Source organism: Hemitrygon akajei, chromosome 2 (assembly GCF_048418815.1).
Source record: "Hemitrygon akajei chromosome 2, sHemAka1.3, whole genome shotgun sequence".
In the NCBI taxonomy this organism is placed as follows: domain Eukaryota; kingdom Metazoa; phylum Chordata; class Chondrichthyes; order Myliobatiformes; family Dasyatidae; genus Hemitrygon; species Hemitrygon akajei.
The window spans coordinates 204,405,411-204,424,853 of record NC_133125.1 but is presented as its reverse complement, the minus strand read 5'-3'; the positions used below and the strand labels follow the sequence as shown (position 1 = coordinate 204,424,853).

Below are 19,443 nucleotides of genomic sequence, written 5' to 3'. Positions count from 1 at the left end.
ACGTGGGGATCTCGCTGCGGCAGATGTATGGATAGAGGTCTCTGTGGTCGAGCGGTCACATTCTCTCTCTTTCTCTGGACTGAGGGAGAGCTTGCTGCATCAGGAATCTCGGCATAAAGCAGCAGCACGGCAGACTGTAACACCGAAACAGCGACTGTCGTCTCCCCGCTCGATATGAAAAACGGGCGATATCTCTGAGAGAAAGAGCCTGTGGCATGTCCACATATCGGGTAAACTAGTGGTCACCAACCAGTCGATCGCGATTGACTGGTCGATCTTTGAGACTTTCCCAGTAGATCCCGGGGGAAAAAAAGAAAAAGAAATACACAAATATTGCTGAGAGATTGTTTCTGGGTTGCGGGGTTTTCATTCCGTTCTTTCTGCCCAGTGCACATGCGTGTAGCTCCTCCGCACTACACAGTGTACTTCAGTGGTCCCCACCCACCGGGCCGCGAGGAAACGATACGAGTCAGCCGCACCTTTCCTCACTCCCTGTCACGCCCACTGTTGAACTTGAACCCACGCGAGGTCATCAGTTGCCTAAATGCAGTGATCCCCTCGCGCGGCCGGCGGGAAGCGCCGATGCTACTGGCCCGGAGCGCGGCCAGCGGGAAGCGCCGATGCTACTGGCCCGGAGCGCGACCGGCGGGAAGCGCTGTTGCTATTGGCCCGGAGCGCGGCCGGCAGGAAGCGCCGATGCTACTGGCCCAGAGCGCGGCCGGCGGGAAGCGCTGATGCTACTGGCCCGGAGCGCGGCCGGCGGGAAGCGCCGTTGCTACTGGCCCGGAGCGCGGCCGGCGGGAAGCGCCGATGCTACTGGCCCAGAGCGCGGACAGGTGGGCGCCGCCTCTGAACCGTTTAGCACACCGAATGTTCGTGGGGAACCCGGTGCTAAAATATTCGCAGACGACCTAATTCGGGCTCAAGGTTTCGTAAGTATCAGAGCAGCTACTTCGCTGCGATCTGCTGATACAAACTTTTGTTGGCCGATAGCTCCTACAAGGGGCGCGGGCCTGTCTCTCTCCTCGCTTGGGCGCTCTCTCCGGACTGCGACCGCCACGGCCCCGGTACAGGGACCTCCGGCCCCGATCTTGTCCTCTCACCCCACCCATGACCAGCCGCACCTGGCCAAGGCGGTGGGCGGGCAGGCGGGAGGCTGTCTAATGAGGCAATGAAGCCCTCAAAACTGCTTCGGTACCCTGAGTCCAAGCAGCCTGTACTTAAAGACGAACTCGCTGAGTTTTTTCAGCGGAAAAAACATGAGCAGTGTGAGACAGCAGCTAAGTGCCGAGAGCCGCGAAAACTAAATTGTGGAATAGACTGGACATAAGGAACCTGCTTCGAGTATCACTGTATTTCCATCGTGTTTAACATCCACCCCCTTCCCGTCGGCCGGTCCGCAAGAATATTGTCAATATTAAACCGGTCTGGGGTGAAAAAAAGGGTGGGTACCGCTGGTGTTTATGCATTATCTCTACTTCCGGGTTGTGGGGTTTTACTTCCTGTCTTTACTGCCCCATTGCTCATGCGTGTAACTAATCAATTTGGAGTCGATCTGGCCTTGCACTAAGGCTGAGGTAGGGGATCTTGGGCTTAAAAAGGTTGGCGACCACTAGGGTAAACAGTAGGTTTTTTTGTTGACTACAAATTATGAGTGTGTTTGTTGCTGGGCACAGATACCTTTTTGCTGAAATCGGTAGGGGGCAAGGGGGAGGTTGATGCTGCTGCTTGTGGGGGATAGGGGAGAGGGCACTTTGGAGTTCTAACCTTTTTCTACCACTTATTCTGTGTTTCTGATTTTTGTGGATGTCCGCGAAGACAAATATTTCAGGTTGTAAGCTGTGTACATTCTCTGATAATAAATGCAACTGTTTGAAAATAAGCAACATTTAAAAGGTTTTTGGACAGGGTCATTGTATTGGAAAGGTTTCGAGGAATATGGGCTAAATGCAGGCAAATGTGAATCTTGATCAACGTGAGCCAGATGTGCCAAGGGTCTGTTTCTGTGTCTGCGGGGCCCCGTAATCCTGTGTCTGGTTGGACTCTACAATGGACACTGTGACATTGAGTCAATGAAGCAATAATATGGGCCAGTATTTAAATCCTGGCTGATTTCTCCGCTGTTAATTTTGGGCTGCACCAGATCTCTTTCTGGTCATTCTACGCCTACTGTCTGATAATGAATGCTTGATTTACAAAGGGCTGTTCATATCAAAATTGTCTGGTCTCCTTTCCTGTTCCCCTGTGTAAAAGCGAACAATGTCTGCCAGACCCAGCTCCAGCCGCACTGCCAAGTTCGCTGATGACACGACAGCGTTGGTCTTACCAGCAGCAATGATAGGTCGACGTACAGAGAGGAGGTAGAGAGCCTTGTCAAGTGGGGCAAGAATAACAACCTGAGCCTCAGTGTGGACAAGACAATGGAGATGACTGTGGACTTCAGGAAGGCACAGGTCGACCTCTCCATTGCACATCAATGGCTCAACGGTGGAGAGATTGAAGAGTACAAAGTTCCTCGGTGTGCACATAACCGACGATCGAACCTGGACTAACCCCTCAGTAGTGGAGAAGACATGAAGAAGAGTCTACACTTTCTAAAGATATTGCAGCATGCAAAGCTTCCCACGCCCACCTAACCACTGGAGCACCATGGGACGGTCCTGTCTGGCTGCATCATTGTGTGATAAGAAAACTGAAAGGCATCGGACCACAAGACCCTACAGAGGATAGTGAAAAGCTCCGAGGATCTTCGGGGTCTCCCTCCCCTCCGGGAGCATTGCAGATGAAGGATCTAAAGCATAGTTGAGAATCCTTACCACTCGTTCCACAATTTCTGTGACCTACTACCGTCAGGAAGGAGGCACAGGATCATCGGGACCAGGACTGTCAGACTGGGTAACAGCTTCTTCCCTCAGGCTCTGAGACTAATGAGTACCCTGCCACCGCCGATGTCTCGTCACTGGAACTGTGCTGCACTTCACCGCACGCATCTTGAATTGTATTTTGTTAACTTATAGTATAATATTTAGTTTATATCTTTGGTGGGTGCTCCCTGGTCCGGATGACGTTTTATTTAGTTATGTACAGAGCCTGTACAAAGTACTGTATTCACCGCCCCTCGGAAGTTTTCATGTTTTATTGGTTTACAACATTGGATTTATCGTGGCTTTTTTTTTGACACTGATCAACAGAAAATGACTGTTGTGTCAAAGTGAAAACAGATCTCTATAAAGTGATCTGAATTACTTGTAGATATAAAACACAAAGTAATTGATTGCATAAGTATTTCGTAGCTGCATCTTTGGCAGCACTTGCAGCCTTGAGTCTGGATCTTATCAGCTTTGCACACCTGGACACGGCAGTTTTTCTCTGTTCTCAGGCTCTGTCAGATTGCACGGTAATCCTGAGTGAACAGCCCTTTTCAGGTCCGGCTGCAAATTCTCAATTGTATTGTGGTCTGGACTCTGACTTGGCCACTCCAAGATATTAACTTTGTTGTTTTTAAGCCATTCCTGTGTAGCTTTGGCTTTATGCTTGGGGTCATTGTCTTGCTGGAAAACCAATCTCCCAAATCACAGTTCTCCTCCAGGATTTCCCTGTATTTAGCTGTGTTCATTTTACCTTCACAAGCCCTCCAGGGCCTGCTGCAGTGAAGCATCCCCACAGCATGATGCACCCACTACCACGTGCTTCACAGTAGGGTTGGTGTGGTTTTGATGATGGAGGCACTAGAGAAGTTTTTTCCCTACTGCGGTCACTTTGCTGAACAGTTAACTGCCGGTTAACTGTCGGCTAACTATTACTTGGATTGCACTACCTGTATGTATAATCTATATTTTCATTTATATTTATCATTATTATTGTTATGAGCAGAGAGACAACATCTGCCGGAAGTAAATTCCTTGTATGTGCATAGGTACTTGGCGATTAAATTCTGATTCTGATGTGCAGTGTTTGGCTTATGCCAAACATGGCTTTTGGTCTTATGGCCAAAAAAACTCTATTTTGGTTTCATCAGACCAGAGAACCACCTTCAACTAGCTTCAGAGTCTCTCGTGTGCCTCTGGCAAACTTTAGATGAGGTTTCATGTGAGTTTATTTCAACAGTGGTTTTCTCTTTGCCACTCTCCCATAAAGCTGTGACCGGTGAAGCACCCGGGCAACAGTTGTTGTATGTGCAGTCTCTCCCATCTCAGCCACTGAAGCTTGTAACTCCTCCAGAGTTGTCATAGGTCCCTTTGCGGCCTCTCTCGCTAGTCCCCTTTTGGCACACTCAATTTTGAGGTCGGCCTGCTCTAGGCACATTTGCAGCTGTGCCATCTTCTTTCCATTTCTTGATGATTGACTTAACTTTACTCCAAGAGATATTCAGTGACTTGGGAATTCCTGACCTGTGCTTTTTAATGACCTGTTCATGGAGATGCTTGGAGAGCTCTTTTGCCTTCGTGGTGTGTTTTAGTGAGCTTATATACTGTACATCAATTGATTGTACGTCCATAAAGCGATGCTAGGCACAGGAGTGTCTGCACATAACATGACAGACAGGAAATGATGACGCAATGGTGTTGGGCGGGTTTGGGGTTGCAGAGGGGTGGGTTAGTGAGTGGAGGTATTGATCAGCCTTGCCGCTTGGGGAAAGTAACTCTTTGAGTCTGGTGGTCCTGACGTGGATGCTACGCGGGTGGAGTGGGACAATCAGTCCATGAGCGGTTGTGGTAAGATGTTTGTTTAAGGATTCATATTTATGCTTTTACATTAATTGTAGGAATTTAAAGCAGTTTAAATGGTAAATAGTGGTGGCCTCTGTGTTACAGCAGTTTTTGGGTGACACGCTCCCCCCCTGACGTTGTGGCCTTCGCTGAGCTTGGCAATTAGCTTGCAGACATTCGTCACCAGTTGAGGTGACATCCTCAGTTGGTGTTTCTGGGAGTGCCCGTATTTCTGTAGCGCCCCCACCACCACCGTTCGCTTGCCTCTGTCCTGATTGGCTACTCCTTCAGCTGACCTCACATTTCAGTGGCTCTGAGGCTCTGGCACAGGCAAACACGAAGCAGGCGTGAGAATTTTTAGACATCTAAAAGGTTCAATCGTTAGTAGTAATATTGAAGTAGTAAAATGGATTCAACAGTGGCTGGATGGGAGATGCCAGAGAGTAGTGATGGATAACTGTTTGTCAGGTTGGAGGCCGGTGACTAGTGGTGTGCCTCAGGGATCTGTACTGGGTCCAATGTTGTTTGTCATATACATTAATGATCTGGATGATGGGGTGGAAAATTGGATTAGTAAGTATGCAGATGATACTAAGGTAGGTGGCGTTGTGGATAATGAAGTAGGTTTTCAAAGCTTGCAGAGAGATTTAGGCCAGTTAGAAGAGTGGGCTGAACGATGGCAGATGGAGTTTAATGCTGATAAGTGTGAGGTGCTACATTTTGGTAGGAATAATCCAAATTAGAACATGCATGGTAAATGGTAGGGCATTGAGGAATGCAGTAGAACAGAGTGATCTAGGAATAATGGTGCATAGTTCCCTGAAGGTGGAATCTCATGTGGATAGGGTGGTAAAGAAAGCTTTTGGTATGCTGGCCTTTATAAATCAGAGCATTGAGTATAGGAGTTGGGATGTAATGTTAAAATTGTACAAGGCATTGGTAAGGCCGAATTTGGAGTATTGTGTACAGTTCTGGTCACTGAATTTTAGGAAGGATGTCAACAAAATAGCGAGAGTACAGAGAAGATTTACTGGAATGTTACCTGGGTTTCAGCACCTAAGTTACAGGGAAAGGTTGAACAAGTTAGGTCTTTATTCTTTGGAGCATAGAAGGTTGAGGAGGGACTTGATAGAGGTATTTAAAATTATGAGGGGGATAGATAGAGTTGACGTGGATAGGCTTTTTTCATTGAGAGTAACAGAGATTCAAACAAGAGGACATGAGTTGAGAGTTAGGGGGCAAAAGTTTAAGGGTAACACGGGGGAGAATTTCTTTACTCAGAGAGTGGTAACTGTGTGGAACGATCTTCCAGTAGAAGTGATTGAGGCAGGTTCGATATTGTCATTTAAAGTAAAATTGGATAGGTATATGGACAGGAAAGGAATGGAGGGTTATGGGCTGAGTGCAGGTCAGTGGGACTAGGTGAGAGTAAGCGTTCGGCACAGACTAGAAGGGCCAAGATGGCCTGTTTCCATGCTGTAATTGTTATATGGTTATATGAAGAGGTAGCCAACCAGGACAGAGGGAAGAGAACGGGGTGGGGGGAGGCTGTATAAATGTGGGCATTCATGTCGACTAGTGATGAAACATCTGCAAGAGATTTGCCAAGCTCGGTGAACACCATAACTTCAAAAGCTCCAACCCAAGCCACTAATATTCGCCATCTTGACACTCCCCCTTGCAAAATCACAGCTCACTGCTTTAAAAATAACCTGGGGTAGAGAATAAAAAATTCATATACAATCTGTTTAAAAATAAGAAAATAAATAAGCATGTGTAACTTAAGGTGATGAAAATCTTGAGTAATGCACAGAATGCTGGAGGAACTCACAGAATATATACTGACTTGTGAACAACTTAGAATATGATCAGGTTTCATTACTGTAGCCTATTCTGGTGTCTGGCAGTTTCCGTACTTCTGGGGGCCAGTTGTGTTCACAATATAGGAAGCAACCTTGCTATCTCGTTGGTTTCGATGGTTTCACAAGGAGAAGTGTGAGGTGCACGTGTTCTGAGTGGTATTAATTGAAAAGGAACTCTGGACAAGACGTGAGGGAGAACTTCCCTAGTTTCAGAATTAGATTCCAAATAGTTAGTTCTCATATACACTAGGGTGCAGTGAAATTCCTTCTGCTCGTGTAAATTGTAGGGGGTCAATGGTTTGGGCCCTATATCTGAGAAAGGATTGGAGGTGGTCCAGAGGAGGTTCATGAGGATGACCCCGGGGAATGAACGGGTTAATAAATGAGGGGTGTTTGATGACTCTGAGCCTGTACTCACTGGAGGATAGAAGAATGGAGGGGGGAGGGGGCAGTCTTATTGAAACCAATTGAATATTGAAAGGCCTAGATAGAGTGGATGTAGAGAGGATGTTTCCAATCCAGGGTGTCTAGGATCAGAGGGCACAGCCTCAGAATAGAAAGACACCCCTTTACAACAGAGATGAAGAATCTTGTTAGCCACAGGGTGGTGAATCTGTGGAATTCACTGCCACAGATGGCTGTGGAGGCCAGGTCTACCCCCTTGCCCCGCACCCCCCTCCCCACCCCCGACATAACTTCCCCCACTGGTGCTGTAATAGTGTTACACTATCCGCTACGCTGCCTCGTACCTCAGGCACAAAGAGAAATAAGTACGGTACTTCTCTGACAATTTGAAATTGCTCAGTCCCTCAGTGGTTTTGTTCTCTGGCCTTTTGTGGTCTGAAATCCAGCTTCACGTTCACTGCGTCAAAGGTGGTGATGAATCAGCATACAGGAAGGAGACTGAGTGGTGTAATAACAACAACCTCTCGCTCAATGTCAATAAAACCAAGGAACTGATTGTAGATTTCAGGGGAGGGAAACCAGAGGCAGTACAGAGGATTAGATGTGGAGAGGGTCAGTAACTTTGGGTGTCACTATCTCAGAGGACCTGTCCTGGGCCCATCATATCAATATAATTGCAATGAAAGCACGACAGCACCTCTACTTCCTCAAGCATCTGTGGAGATTTGGCATGTCATCAAAAATCTTAACAATCTTCTATAGATGTGGTGGAAAGTGTGCTGACTGCCTGCATTATGGTCTGGTGTAGAAACGTCAACGCCTCTGAGTGGAAAATTCCTTCAAAAGGTAGTGGATTTGGCCAAGTTCATCACATGTAAAACCCTCCCAACCAATTGAATTGTTGATTGAATGATCTTTATTGTCATTATACATAGGTACAATGAAACTCTGTTTGGCTTCCTCTCAGGCAATCAAACAAAGTGGTAGATAAAAACAAGGCAGTGATAGAAAAACAGTATTAAATAGATAAGTAGCAGAAAATAAGTTGCAACAGCACCAGAATGTCACAGTAATGCACAAAGTGCCGTTAGTGCAAGTATTTGAGTCCTTGTGTGTGCTCACAGTTTCAGTCATTGTTCTGTGGGAGTGGTGTGATGGAGGCCACAGCTCTGGGGTAGAAGCTGTTCCTCAGTCTATTTGTTCTGGCTTTTAGTGTCCGGAACCTTTTGCTGGACGGCAGCGGGTCAAACAGGGAGCGGCCGGGGTATGTGGTGTCTCTGATTATGCTGATTGCTTTCCTCCTGAGTCTGCTGGATTAGATGGTGTCCAGTCCTGGGAGCTCCATCCTGACAATTCGCTGGTCCGCCTTCACCACGCGATGCAGGTCTTGTCGCTCAGCGGCTGTGCAGCTGGCATACCACACTGTGGTGCTGTTGGTCAGGATGGTTTCAATTGTGCTTCTGTAGAAGTTAAGCAACAGCTTTTGTGGGAGTTTGGCCTGTTTCAGCTTTCTGAGGCAGAAGAGTCTTTGTTGTGCCTGTTTTACAAGCAGGGAGGTGTTGGTGGTCCATGTCAGCTGCTTTGACAACATAACTCCAAAGAACTTTAGGTGTTCCACACTTTCCACAACCTCTCCATGTATATGGGGGGGGGGGGGTGTACTCTGTCCTTTGATCTCCTGAAGTCAATGATCATCTCTTTTGTTTTAGAAGTGTTAAGGACCAGGTCATTGTCCTTACACCACTCCGTCAGATGATCCACCTCGAGCCTGTAGGCTGTTTCATCCTCGTCCGAGATCAGGCCAACTACTGTGGTGTCATCCACAAATTTAATTATGGAGTTGGAGTTGTAGATGGAGGTGCAGTCGTGTGTGAAGAGTGTGTAGAGCATAGGGCTCAGCACACAGCCCTGCGGGGTGCCTGTTTTTAGATGAGGGTGGAGGTGTGATTACCAACTCTGACTTGCTGTGGTCGGTCTGTGAGAAAGTCCATGACCCATGAGCGCAGGGAAGAACCAAGGCCAAGAGTGGTCAGTTCAGTTTGATGACTATGTTAAATGCAGAACTGAAGTCCAAAATAACATCCTCACATAAGTGTTTGGTTCCTCTAAGTGAGTCAGAGCAATGTGGAGGGCTGTTGTGATTGCATCCTCTGGAGTGGTTTGCCCGCTAGGCAAACTGGTGTTTGTCCAGATCAGGTGGGATTGTAGCTTTAATGTGTGAGAGCACAATTCTCTGAAAGCATTTCATTGCTATGGGTGTCAGTGCTACAGAGCGATAGTCATTCGGGCACTTCACAGCTGATTTTTTGGACACTGGGATGATGGTGGAGGTTTTAAGGCATGTTGGAACAGTGACGGGTTAAATATACTTGTAAACACCTCAGCAAGCTGGTCGGCCGGCACAAGCCATTGAGCACATCTACATGAAACATTGGTGTGAAAAAGCAGCATCCTCTCCACCAGGCTATGCTCTTTTCTCGCAGCTGCCATCAGGTAGAAGGTACAGGGCCCTCAGGACTCACACCATCAGGTTCAAGAACTGTTACTACCCATCAACCATCTTTGAACAATGAGGACAGCTATCCTTATTCTGTCTCCAGTGTTCCCACAACTGTTGATCTCACTTTAAGACTCTGTTATTTCAGGCTCTCGTTATTTATTGCTGTTGATTTATATTTGCACAGTTTGTTGTTCATTGACCCTGTTTACAGTTACTGTTCTCTAAATTTGCTAAGTATGCCTGCAGGATAAAGAATCTCAGGGTTGTACTCTGATAATAAATTTGACTGTGAAGTTTAGTTATTACTGTCCAATGAATGTGCTTTTTTTTCCTTCAGCCCTATGAACTTCCAGATGGCTCTGTGGTGATCAACGCAAGGAATCAGAACTTCTACCACTGTCGCTGTCGAATAATAGTGAAGAGCTATGACGGCTGCGAGACTCTTCCCGTGGAAAACGTGTTCTTCGACGAGACCCTGATTGACCCGGCCGTAGCGGCGGGAGCCTTGATCAAAAACAATGTCGTTTTCTTCAGCAATCCCGCCAACCGTTTTAAACGTGAGTTTCAAAGCTATGCCACTGAACAGTGTTATCATCACTGTTCCATGTACACAGTACTGTGGAATGGAGTAAATCATAACCAGCAGCCATCGAGTCCAAACTAGGGCAGATAGGATGGCCAAGACTTTATGACAGACTCAGCTAACACATGAGGAGTATTTGATGGGTCTGGCCTCCCTGTGCATGCTGGAGTTAGAATAATGAAGGGGTGATCTCACTGAGACCTGTTGAATATTGAAAGGTCTGGAAAGAGGGGATGTGAAGAGGTTATTTCCAACAGTGAGGGAATCGAGGAGCATCAGGGCTCAGAGGAGTGGTGACTGTGGGATTCATTGCCACAAATGGTTGTGGTGACCATGTCACTGGGTATATTTAAAACGGAGGTTGATAGGTTCGTTATTAGTCAGGGCGTCAAAGGTTACGAGGAGAAAGCAGGAAAATGGGGTTCAGCCATGATGGAATGGTGGAGCAGACTTGATGGGCCGAATGGCCTAATTCTGCTCCTTTGTCTTATGATCTAAGATCGTAAGTGGCGAAGACAAGCTGAAAGCCCGTGGTCTTTTCTTCCCCAGGCAGGGACGTGGTGCGGCTTCTTCACACAAAGCGGTTTTGTAATGAGCTGCCAGTAACAGTGGTTGGGGTGGGCATAGCAACAAACATCAAAAAGCCATGTTGATAAAGGTGTGCATAGGACGGGGTTAGAGGGCCACAGGCCAGTGGTGGGCAGATGGGACTGGCTTGCTGGGCAACACAGGTGGCACGGACAATAGCTGGATTTGCTCCAGCTAACATCAGATCCACATATTGCGTAAAGATCCAAAATAATAAACTCTGTTTCCTTGTGTCAATGCAAAAGACAGGTATATTTAGTGCCACGGTATCATCACGATTAGCACAACGCTATCACAATGCGAGGCTTCAGAGTTCAATTCCAGAAGCCTCCGTATGGAAGTCTGTATGTTCTTTCCACGATAGTGTGAGTTTCCTCCCACAGTCTAAAGATTGGTTAATTGACACCATACCCCATTGTATCTGTCCTAGACTGACATCATACCCCATTGTATCTGTCCTAGACTGACATTATATCCCATTGCACCTGTCCTGGACTGACATTATATCCCATTGTACCTGCCCCTGGACTGACATTAGTAGGTTAATTGGTTAACCTACCAATTGGTTAATTGGTCATTGGAAGTTGTTCTCTGGTTAGGCTAGGGTTAACGGGATGGTGTGGCTTGTTGGGCCGAGAAGGCCTGTTCTGCGCTCTCTCCAAATAAAAAGAAAGTAATAAATGTAGAAAGTGCATGGCGATACAAAAATCTTAAGATATTCCAAAGCATCAAGTCAAGCAGATATTTTTGAAGTGCAGTCTGTAAGGTACAGATTAAAGATTAGCTTTATTTGTCACATATACATCAAAACATTCGGTGAAATACGTCGTTTGAATCAACTGGGCAGACCATGATGTCACCATGCTTCCAGTGCCAAAATATCATGTTCTCAATTTACGAACCCCAACCAGTACATCTTTGGACTGTGGGAGGAAACCCACGCAGTCACGGGGGAGAATGTGCAAGTTCCTTACGGATAACGGCGTGAATTGAACCACGGTTGCTAACATAAAGTGTTACGCTAACTGCTACTTTCTAACATCTGCAGCCAGGTCCCAGAAACAATGATGTAATAGTTTATGTGCATTTAGTTCAGTGGGGGCAATTTAAACAAAGGAGGTTTATACCTGCAAGTAGTGAGATTAAATTTATCTCTTTATCGTGTCCTCGTCTATTTCTTCCTCCTCTTTCTCTTTCCCCCGTACCTGAATTCTCATTGAGCTGATTTTCTTCTGTGAGCCCTTCACGATTTCAACATTCAGTTATTAAAGAGGTGCGAAGTTGGTGCCACACAGATCTCGAGTGTTTCATTGTCCCGCTACCCTTTTGAAGAATCGTGTCTATCTCACTTTTATAAGCACTGTTCCCTCCACCCCACGGAAAGTTTGCATATGCATAACCTTTGTTGCTGCACAGCTTGAACTGGATGCGGCGAGCAAAAGTTTATGAAATGTGAAAGATTTTCTTTGTTCTGTCTTTCATTATACCATTCAATTAAAAATAAAATCAAAAGTATCTATTTAAAAGGCATTGGTCAGACTGCCCTTGTATTGGGCCACTTGTCAAAGAAAAGGTGAGCTGGATTTAGAGAGGGTACACAGGAGATTCAAGAGATTGATCCCAAGAATGAAAGAGCTCCTAAGGGGTGTCTGATGATGCTACATCTGTACGCTCCAGAGGTTAGAAGAATTGTGGGGGGGGGGGGGGGGGGAATCTCATTGAAACCAATCAAATCTTGAAAGGCCTTGATAAAGTGGATGTGCAGAGGATGTTTCCTATAGTGGGGGAGTCTAGGACCAGAGGACACAGACAGAGTGGATGTGGAAAGGATGTTTCCTATAGTGGGGGAGTCTAGGACCAGAGGGCACAGATAGTGGATGTGGAGAGGATGTTTCCAATAGTGGAGGAGTCTAGGACCAGAGGACACAGATAGAGTGGATGTGGAGAGGATGTTTCCAATAGTGGAGGAGTCTAGGACCAGAGGACACAGATAGAGTGGATGTGGAGAGGATGTTTCCTATAGTGGGGGAGTCTAGGACCAGAGGACACAGATAGAGTGGATGTGGAGAGGATGTTTCCTATAGTGGGGGAGTCTGGGACCAGAGGGCACAGATAGAGTGGATGTGGAGAGGAGGTTTCCTATAGTGGGAGAGTCTAGGACCAGAGGACTCAGATAGAGTGGGTGTGGAGAGGATGTTTCCTATAGTGGGGGAGTCTAGGACCAGAGGACACAGACAGAGTGGATGTGCAGAGGATGTTTCCTATAGTGGGGGAGTCTAGGATCAGTGGGCACAGATAGAGTGGATGTGGAGAGGATGTTTCCTATAGTGGGGGAGTCTAGGACCAGAGGACACAGACAGAGTGGATGTGCAGAGGATGTTTCTTATAGTGGGGGAGTCTGGGACCAGTGGACACATATTGAGGGACATCTATTTAGAACAGAAATGAGGAATTTCTTTTGAATCTGTGGGATTCATTACCACAGATGGCTGTGCAGGCCAAGTCATTGAGTATATTTAAGGCAGAGGTTCTTGATTAAGAAGGCGTCAAAGGTCGTGGGGAGAAGGCAGAAGAATGGGGTTGAGAGGGATAATACATTGGCTATGATGGAATGACAGAGCAGACTCGATGGGCCGAGTGCCACTCCGATGTCTCATGGAAATGAATCTCAAGTTGGTACATGGTGTACTTTGATAATGTATTGCCTTGACTTTCATATTCTGCGAGTTTTCTTTCTCCATTTGAACTACCTCGATATATTTGTGTATAGAATGCTCTGTCTAGATGTCGTGCAGTGAAAAGGTAGGTCTGGTTGTCAATAAGTTTCAAACAAATTTATTATCAAATTAGATATGTTCACCAAATAGCACCCTAAGATTCATTTTCTTATGGGCATTCTAGTTTAAAAGAGCGCTGGTGAAGCACAGGGGAGACTTGCTGGTAGCAAACAAAATAAAATTACTGTACTAATCTCACTTTTCTCAGATACGATCACTGCAATCGGTAGCTTGTAACTTCCCTTTAGGAGCTGAGCTGTTGAACGGCCTGTATGCCCTGGCATTTTAGTGGTGTGAACTACAGTCTTGAAAGAGCAGGACAGTTGCTGTGTCGCATGAGTATGCCGAGTCGAGGTGGTGGGGCCCGGGCCCAAGAACAGAAATTGAGCCAATGTTCAGACCTTGCTGGAGCGGACGTGGGTAGGGCGAATCGAGGTGGTGGGGCCTGGGCCTAGGAATGGGAATTGAACCAACGTTCAGCCCTTGCTGGAGCGGACGTGGGTAGGGCGAATCGAGGTGGTGGGGCCTGGGCCTAGGAATGGAAATTGAAGCAATGTTCAGCCCTTGCTGGAGTGGACATGGGTAGGGCGAATCGAGGTGGTGGGGCCTGGGCCTAGGAATGGAAATTGAAGCAATGTTCAGCCCTTGCTGGAGTGGACATGGGTAGGGCGAATCGAGGTGGTGGGGCCTGGGCCTAGGAATGGAAATTGAAGCAATGTTCAGCCCTTGCTGGAGTGGACATGGGTAGGGCGAATCGAGGTGGTGGGGCCTGGGCCTAGGAATGGGAATTGAAGCAATGTTCAGCCCTTGCTGGAGTGGACATGGGTAGGGCGAATCGAGGTGGTGGGGCCTGGGCCTAGGAATGGGAATTGAAGCAATGTTCAGCCCTTGCTGGAGTGGACATGGGTAGGGCGAATCGAGGTGGTGGGGCCTGGGCCTAGGAATGGGAATTGAACCAACGTTCAGCCCTTGCTAGAACAGACATGGAGATGTATCAGCTTGGTTCTGATATTGAATCAAATTTGAGATGGCGGGGCCTGACAGAGTGGAAAGACCCGAAGTTTGATCAATTTAAGTTCTGGGCCAATTTGGAAAGGTCGGGTATGGGCCGAATCAAGGCAGCAGGGCCTGGGCCAGAGAGCATATCAAAGCGGCAGGGCCCAGGTCCAAGTGCGAGGAGTGACCCAAGATTTGGACAGTTGAAATGCCTGGCCAGATTAAAAAGATCAGGATATCAGGGCCAGGCCCTGTTCAGCTTGCTGCACTGCAAGTTTACTGCCTTTGTGCCGAACTGGGTCCTTGATGGTTGCTTCTTTCCTGCGACCTTGGTCAATAGTGGGGAACCAATTACCAGTTAGCATTGCCTAAGGTGAAGGTCATCCGACTCGTAACATACCCCTCCTCTGCTGTGCTGTGAGCTCGACAGGTGCCTCGGTAGCATAACAGCATTACGCTATTACAGTCTGCGGTGTCAGAGTTCAGAGCTCCGTAAGGAGTTTGTACGTTCTCCCTATGGAATGTTCGGGCATCTTCCACGTCCTCTGGTTTCTTCCCACAGTCCAAAAATGAACCGGGTAGCCTAATTGGTCATTGTAAGTTGTCCCCTGATTAGGTTAGGGTTAAATCAGGGCTGCTGGAGATTGCTGGGCTCGTTGGACAGGAAGGGACTACTGTACGTTGTATGTCTAAATAAATAAATTATAAAATAAAAATGGATGTTAAAATATGTACTATTTGTATACCTGACCTTTCAATTAATTTTTTCCCTCTTTCAGGTGTAAATCTGACACTCAGATGGAGTTATAATCACGGGAAGACATGGGAAAATGAGATGTTGATCTGGAATGGTGCAAGTGGCTATTCCTGCATGACAACCTTCAGCAACTCGAGCAATGAGAAGTACATCTTCCTGGTGTTTGAAAAGGGGCACGTGGACATTACGGAATCCATTTCATTCATGAAGATTCGACTCATTTGACACAGAGTCTCCTTGTCGCTTCTTGTCACCTTGTGGGAAAAGAGTTTGCAATTTCAATGAGTCTTAATCAATGATCATTACCAGAAAGAAATCTTCTTTCAACTCTTCCCAAGTTGATTGATTTTTATTGCCTGATAGAAAAATGGGTTTTCCCTCTTTGAACATGAAATCAATGTTATAAAACTCTAAATTTTCTTTTACTAATTTCTCTAACCAGTCAGATTCATTCCTCTCAAGGCTCTGGTGCACTTTGTTCCCTGATGAGAGCTTGGTCCTTTTGACAGCATCTTCGGGTCTACAAGGACATAATTAATAAATATGGTGCTTTCAATATTTTATTTGGGTCAAGAGCTTGATGGGAAGGCTATTGATGTGAATACCCATCAGTATGTCTTCAATGCAGCGGTTCCCAACCTTTTTTTAATGCCATAGACCAATACCATTAAGCAAAGAGTTGGGAGCCTCTGCTTCAATGTGTGCTAGAGAGAGGGTTCCATCTGCCATCATATTTGGCAAGACCAAATTTGCCATTCCTAGCTATTGACACTAGAGTCGGTATTTTCCAAACACTCCTTTCCAGTAGGGAAGAGCTTTGGGAATACTGTGGGAAAAGCCATTGAGAAGTTAGATTCTTTTAAGAGATGTAGGCGGAAAATGAAGACACTGGAAGCTGCTATATTTTATGTGACTTTAAAAAAAAAAACAGTTGAACAAAGTGCCCTTAGTTATTTTATTCTAGTCTGTAGATCTGAGGTGGTGCTCCTCAAAGTGACGTCTGCTCAGCAGACAGTAATCAAAATAAAATCTTTACATAATGAAATCTCAGGGACTCTGGCTGATGAATCAGGTGGTGGGACAAAATGCAAGTTCTCCATGGGTAATGAGAGATAATCGAGGCTCAATAAGTGGCAATAGCATTCTTGGGCAGCTGAGTGTTAACAAAACCAGTCGTGGATTTTGCTCAAGGCTTTGGTGATTTGCCGAATCTAGAGCTGAGCACATCCGGCGGCCAAGTGACGTAGCAGTAAGCCTCTGCTGCGGACATCCTGAATAAAACTGGCAAAGTGGTTATCGAAGTTTGGTCCCACTTTCACCAACAAGATCTTAGCATTGTGATATAGAGCAGGTAAATGTAAGCAGGCTTTTTCCCCACTGAGTCCAGAGGTCATGGGTTAAGAGGAGATGAGTGAAATGTTTAAGGGGGAACATAGGAGAACTTGCTCGCTCAGAGGGTGGTGACGGCATACGTGGTGGATGGGGGTTCAATTTCAACGTTTGAGAAGCTCATGAATGGGAAGGGGATGGAGGGCTATGGTCCAAGTGCTGGTTGATGGGTCTAGGCAGAATAATAGACACGGACTAGATGAGTCGAAAGTGCTGCAGGGCATAACCATTGCCTTGATGGCGATGCATTCGAATGGAGTAAGGTTCTTTTTGAGGAGTTGGCGAGATGGGAGTACAAAAATAATTCCAGAGAGAAAAGCAAATAACATTTGTTGATTAAATTTTTTTAACAAGTCTTACAAAGATGATGAGCATTATTGTTCCGGGGAGGTTAACAGATTCTTCATTAGTCGGGCCACAAAGGGACACGGGTTTAAGGCAGGAGATTGGGGCTGAGAGGGAAAATGGATCAGCTGTGATGAAATGGCGGAGCAGGCTCGATGGGCATCAATGGCCTAATTCTTTTCCTATATCTCATGGTTAAGGTAAATTCCCCTCCGCAGAGAAAACATCTGAATCTCAGCAATAGGATTGGGACAGGGAACGCTTCCCAGTATAAAAAGGTTGATTTCCTTTACCCAGTGGTGCTAATGTAAATATGGATGATTCATTGTGTTTATGACTTAAACTATGTCCAGTTACCTCAGAATGTGACATTTATCAAGATCTGTAAATAAATAAATAAAATGGGAATCTGACTACCAATCGGCTTCATGACATTTTACTTCTAAATAATTTGTGCAATGTCATTTTTCAGTGTTCTTGTTTATAGCATCTTGTACAGTTTTTGATATTTGCAAACCACTATCAAGTGTAGTTTATGCAATATTACTGGCTCAGGCCTGGAGATTATCCTCTTTTCAATGTGAATGAGCCTCAAGTATTTCAGAATCACTGCCCACTTAACCCTGGCCTAAACACGGACAAATTTCACTAGCCAATCAACCTACTAAACAGTTCGTCTGTGAGATGTGGGAGGAATCCCCTGCTCACGCTGAGAATTTACAAACCCTCATACAAAGGATGTTGGAATTGAACTCCGAACTCTGACGCCTTAAGCTGTAATTTATTTAAATATTTAAATTTCATGTATTGAAATTGCTGTAAATTACAGTAATTTAATAATATATTAAAATTCTATGTGGCTTGGTGTTTGGGGTTGGATCCCTGCAGTCTGCAAGGAGTTTGTATGTTCTCCCTGTGGCGACAGGGCGCTCTGGTCTCTTCCCACAGTCCAAAGATGTACGGGTCAGGGTCGGTGAGTTGTGGGCATTCTATGTTGGTGCCAGAAGCATAGCAATACTCGCAGGCTGTCCCCAGCACATCCTCGAGCTGTGTTGGTTGTTGATGCAAACGACCCGTTTCGCTGTACGATGTTCACGTGACCAATGAAAATTTTCTTCACCTTCTTGCACGTGTACAAGTTGTTACAATTTCAAGTTGGGAGTCAGCCCCTGCCGACAGCAATTACAGGCTAACTTGCTCGAGCTGCCCAGTGAAATCGACTGCAACTGGCATTGGCCATTGCCGTCTGTTTCAGAGGACAATGACTGGGGTGACCTCTCCAGGGAACAAACCTGGGCAGGAAGTATGGAAATCCGGTGGACAAGATCCCTTCTCGGTCTCACCAGTGTCGTCTAAAGGAAAGTGAAGCAATATGCTGGCACCAGCTTGGCTGCAGGATGTTCAGTGATGTCCAGTCGCCTTAGTGGCTCAACTCCATCTGGGTTTACTCCCATAGCCTTCGTCTCCCCCGAGGCTGCCCTCAAGCCAGTGGGGCTATTTACCCTTAGCTGGGGATCTGGTTCGTGAGCACCAGGGCGTGTCCAACACTGCTGGGCCTGTGCTACGTGTACAGGGGCCAGATCTCCTCCCCGTCCTCTGTAGTTCAGCCTGGGTCCGAAAGGTGTTCAGTCTCCATGTGTCACCAGCGAGAAGGCACGATATGAGGTATGGATGGGCGGGTTCAGCTCACAGCTCTGTGTTGTTTACCTGTCTCTGGGCATAACTGAGGCTGTGGCTCCTGGATCAGGTGCACGGATGACTGGCTTCGTGGCCATGGACTCCCTTTCATGAACTTCAGCTCTGAATGTTAGTTGCTTACTCAGTGATTACACAATTTGGGTTTTTTTTTTAATGCACATTGGGTGTTTGTCATCTTTTTTTAATCGGTTCTATTGGGTTTCTTTGTTTTGTGGCTGCCTGCAGGGAGACAAACCTGAAGGTTGTATAAAGTATACATACATTGACAATAAATGCACTTTGAACTTTGCACATTCATGCCTTTCTAGAAGCCTCTTAAACGCAATTATTGTATCTGTTTTCCCTGCCATCCCTGACCTGTTCAACATGCCTGATTTTATCATTATTAATATTATGATATTTACTGAGGAAAAATTAAAACTTATTCTTGTATCCCGTCCATACAGATCATTTTATTTTGACAGTGCTTTGAGGTAGTACAGGCAAAACAGCAATGCAGAACAAAGTGTCACAGTGAGAGAGAAACTGCAGTACTGCTGGGCAGTAAGGTGCAAGGCCATAATGAGGAGTATTCAAGTTAAGTCACTTCTTACTGTCATTTCAACCATACTGCTGGTACCGTACACAGTAAAATCAAGACAACATTTTTCAGGACCATGGTGCGACATGAACAATACAAAAACTACACTAGATTACAGACCTACCCAGGACTGCATAAAGTACACAGAACATTGCAGGCGTTCCAATAAATAATAAACAAGACAATAGGCACAGCCGACTATTTCGTTGCCACAGATGTGGTCCAATTTAGTGTCCATTGGAGAGCAGAATGGA

At 46.2% G+C, this 19,443-nt stretch overlaps 1 protein-coding gene across 1 annotated transcript in view; it reads left to right on the top strand.

Annotated features, from left to right (window-relative positions):
- The window catches only part of neu1 (neuraminidase 1), a 62,302-nt gene extending 44,971 nt beyond the window's left edge, over nt 1-17,331 (top strand). The window contains exons 5-6 of the mRNA XM_073035028.1: nt 9,814-10,033; nt 15,200-17,331. Coding sequence (XP_072891129.1) covers nt 9,814-10,033; nt 15,200-15,402 — 423 coding nt within the window. The 3' untranslated portion in view covers nt 15,403-17,331. The remainder of the gene's footprint in view (nt 1-9,813; nt 10,034-15,199) is intronic.
- Nucleotides 17,332-19,443: the final 2,112 nt, after the last annotated feature.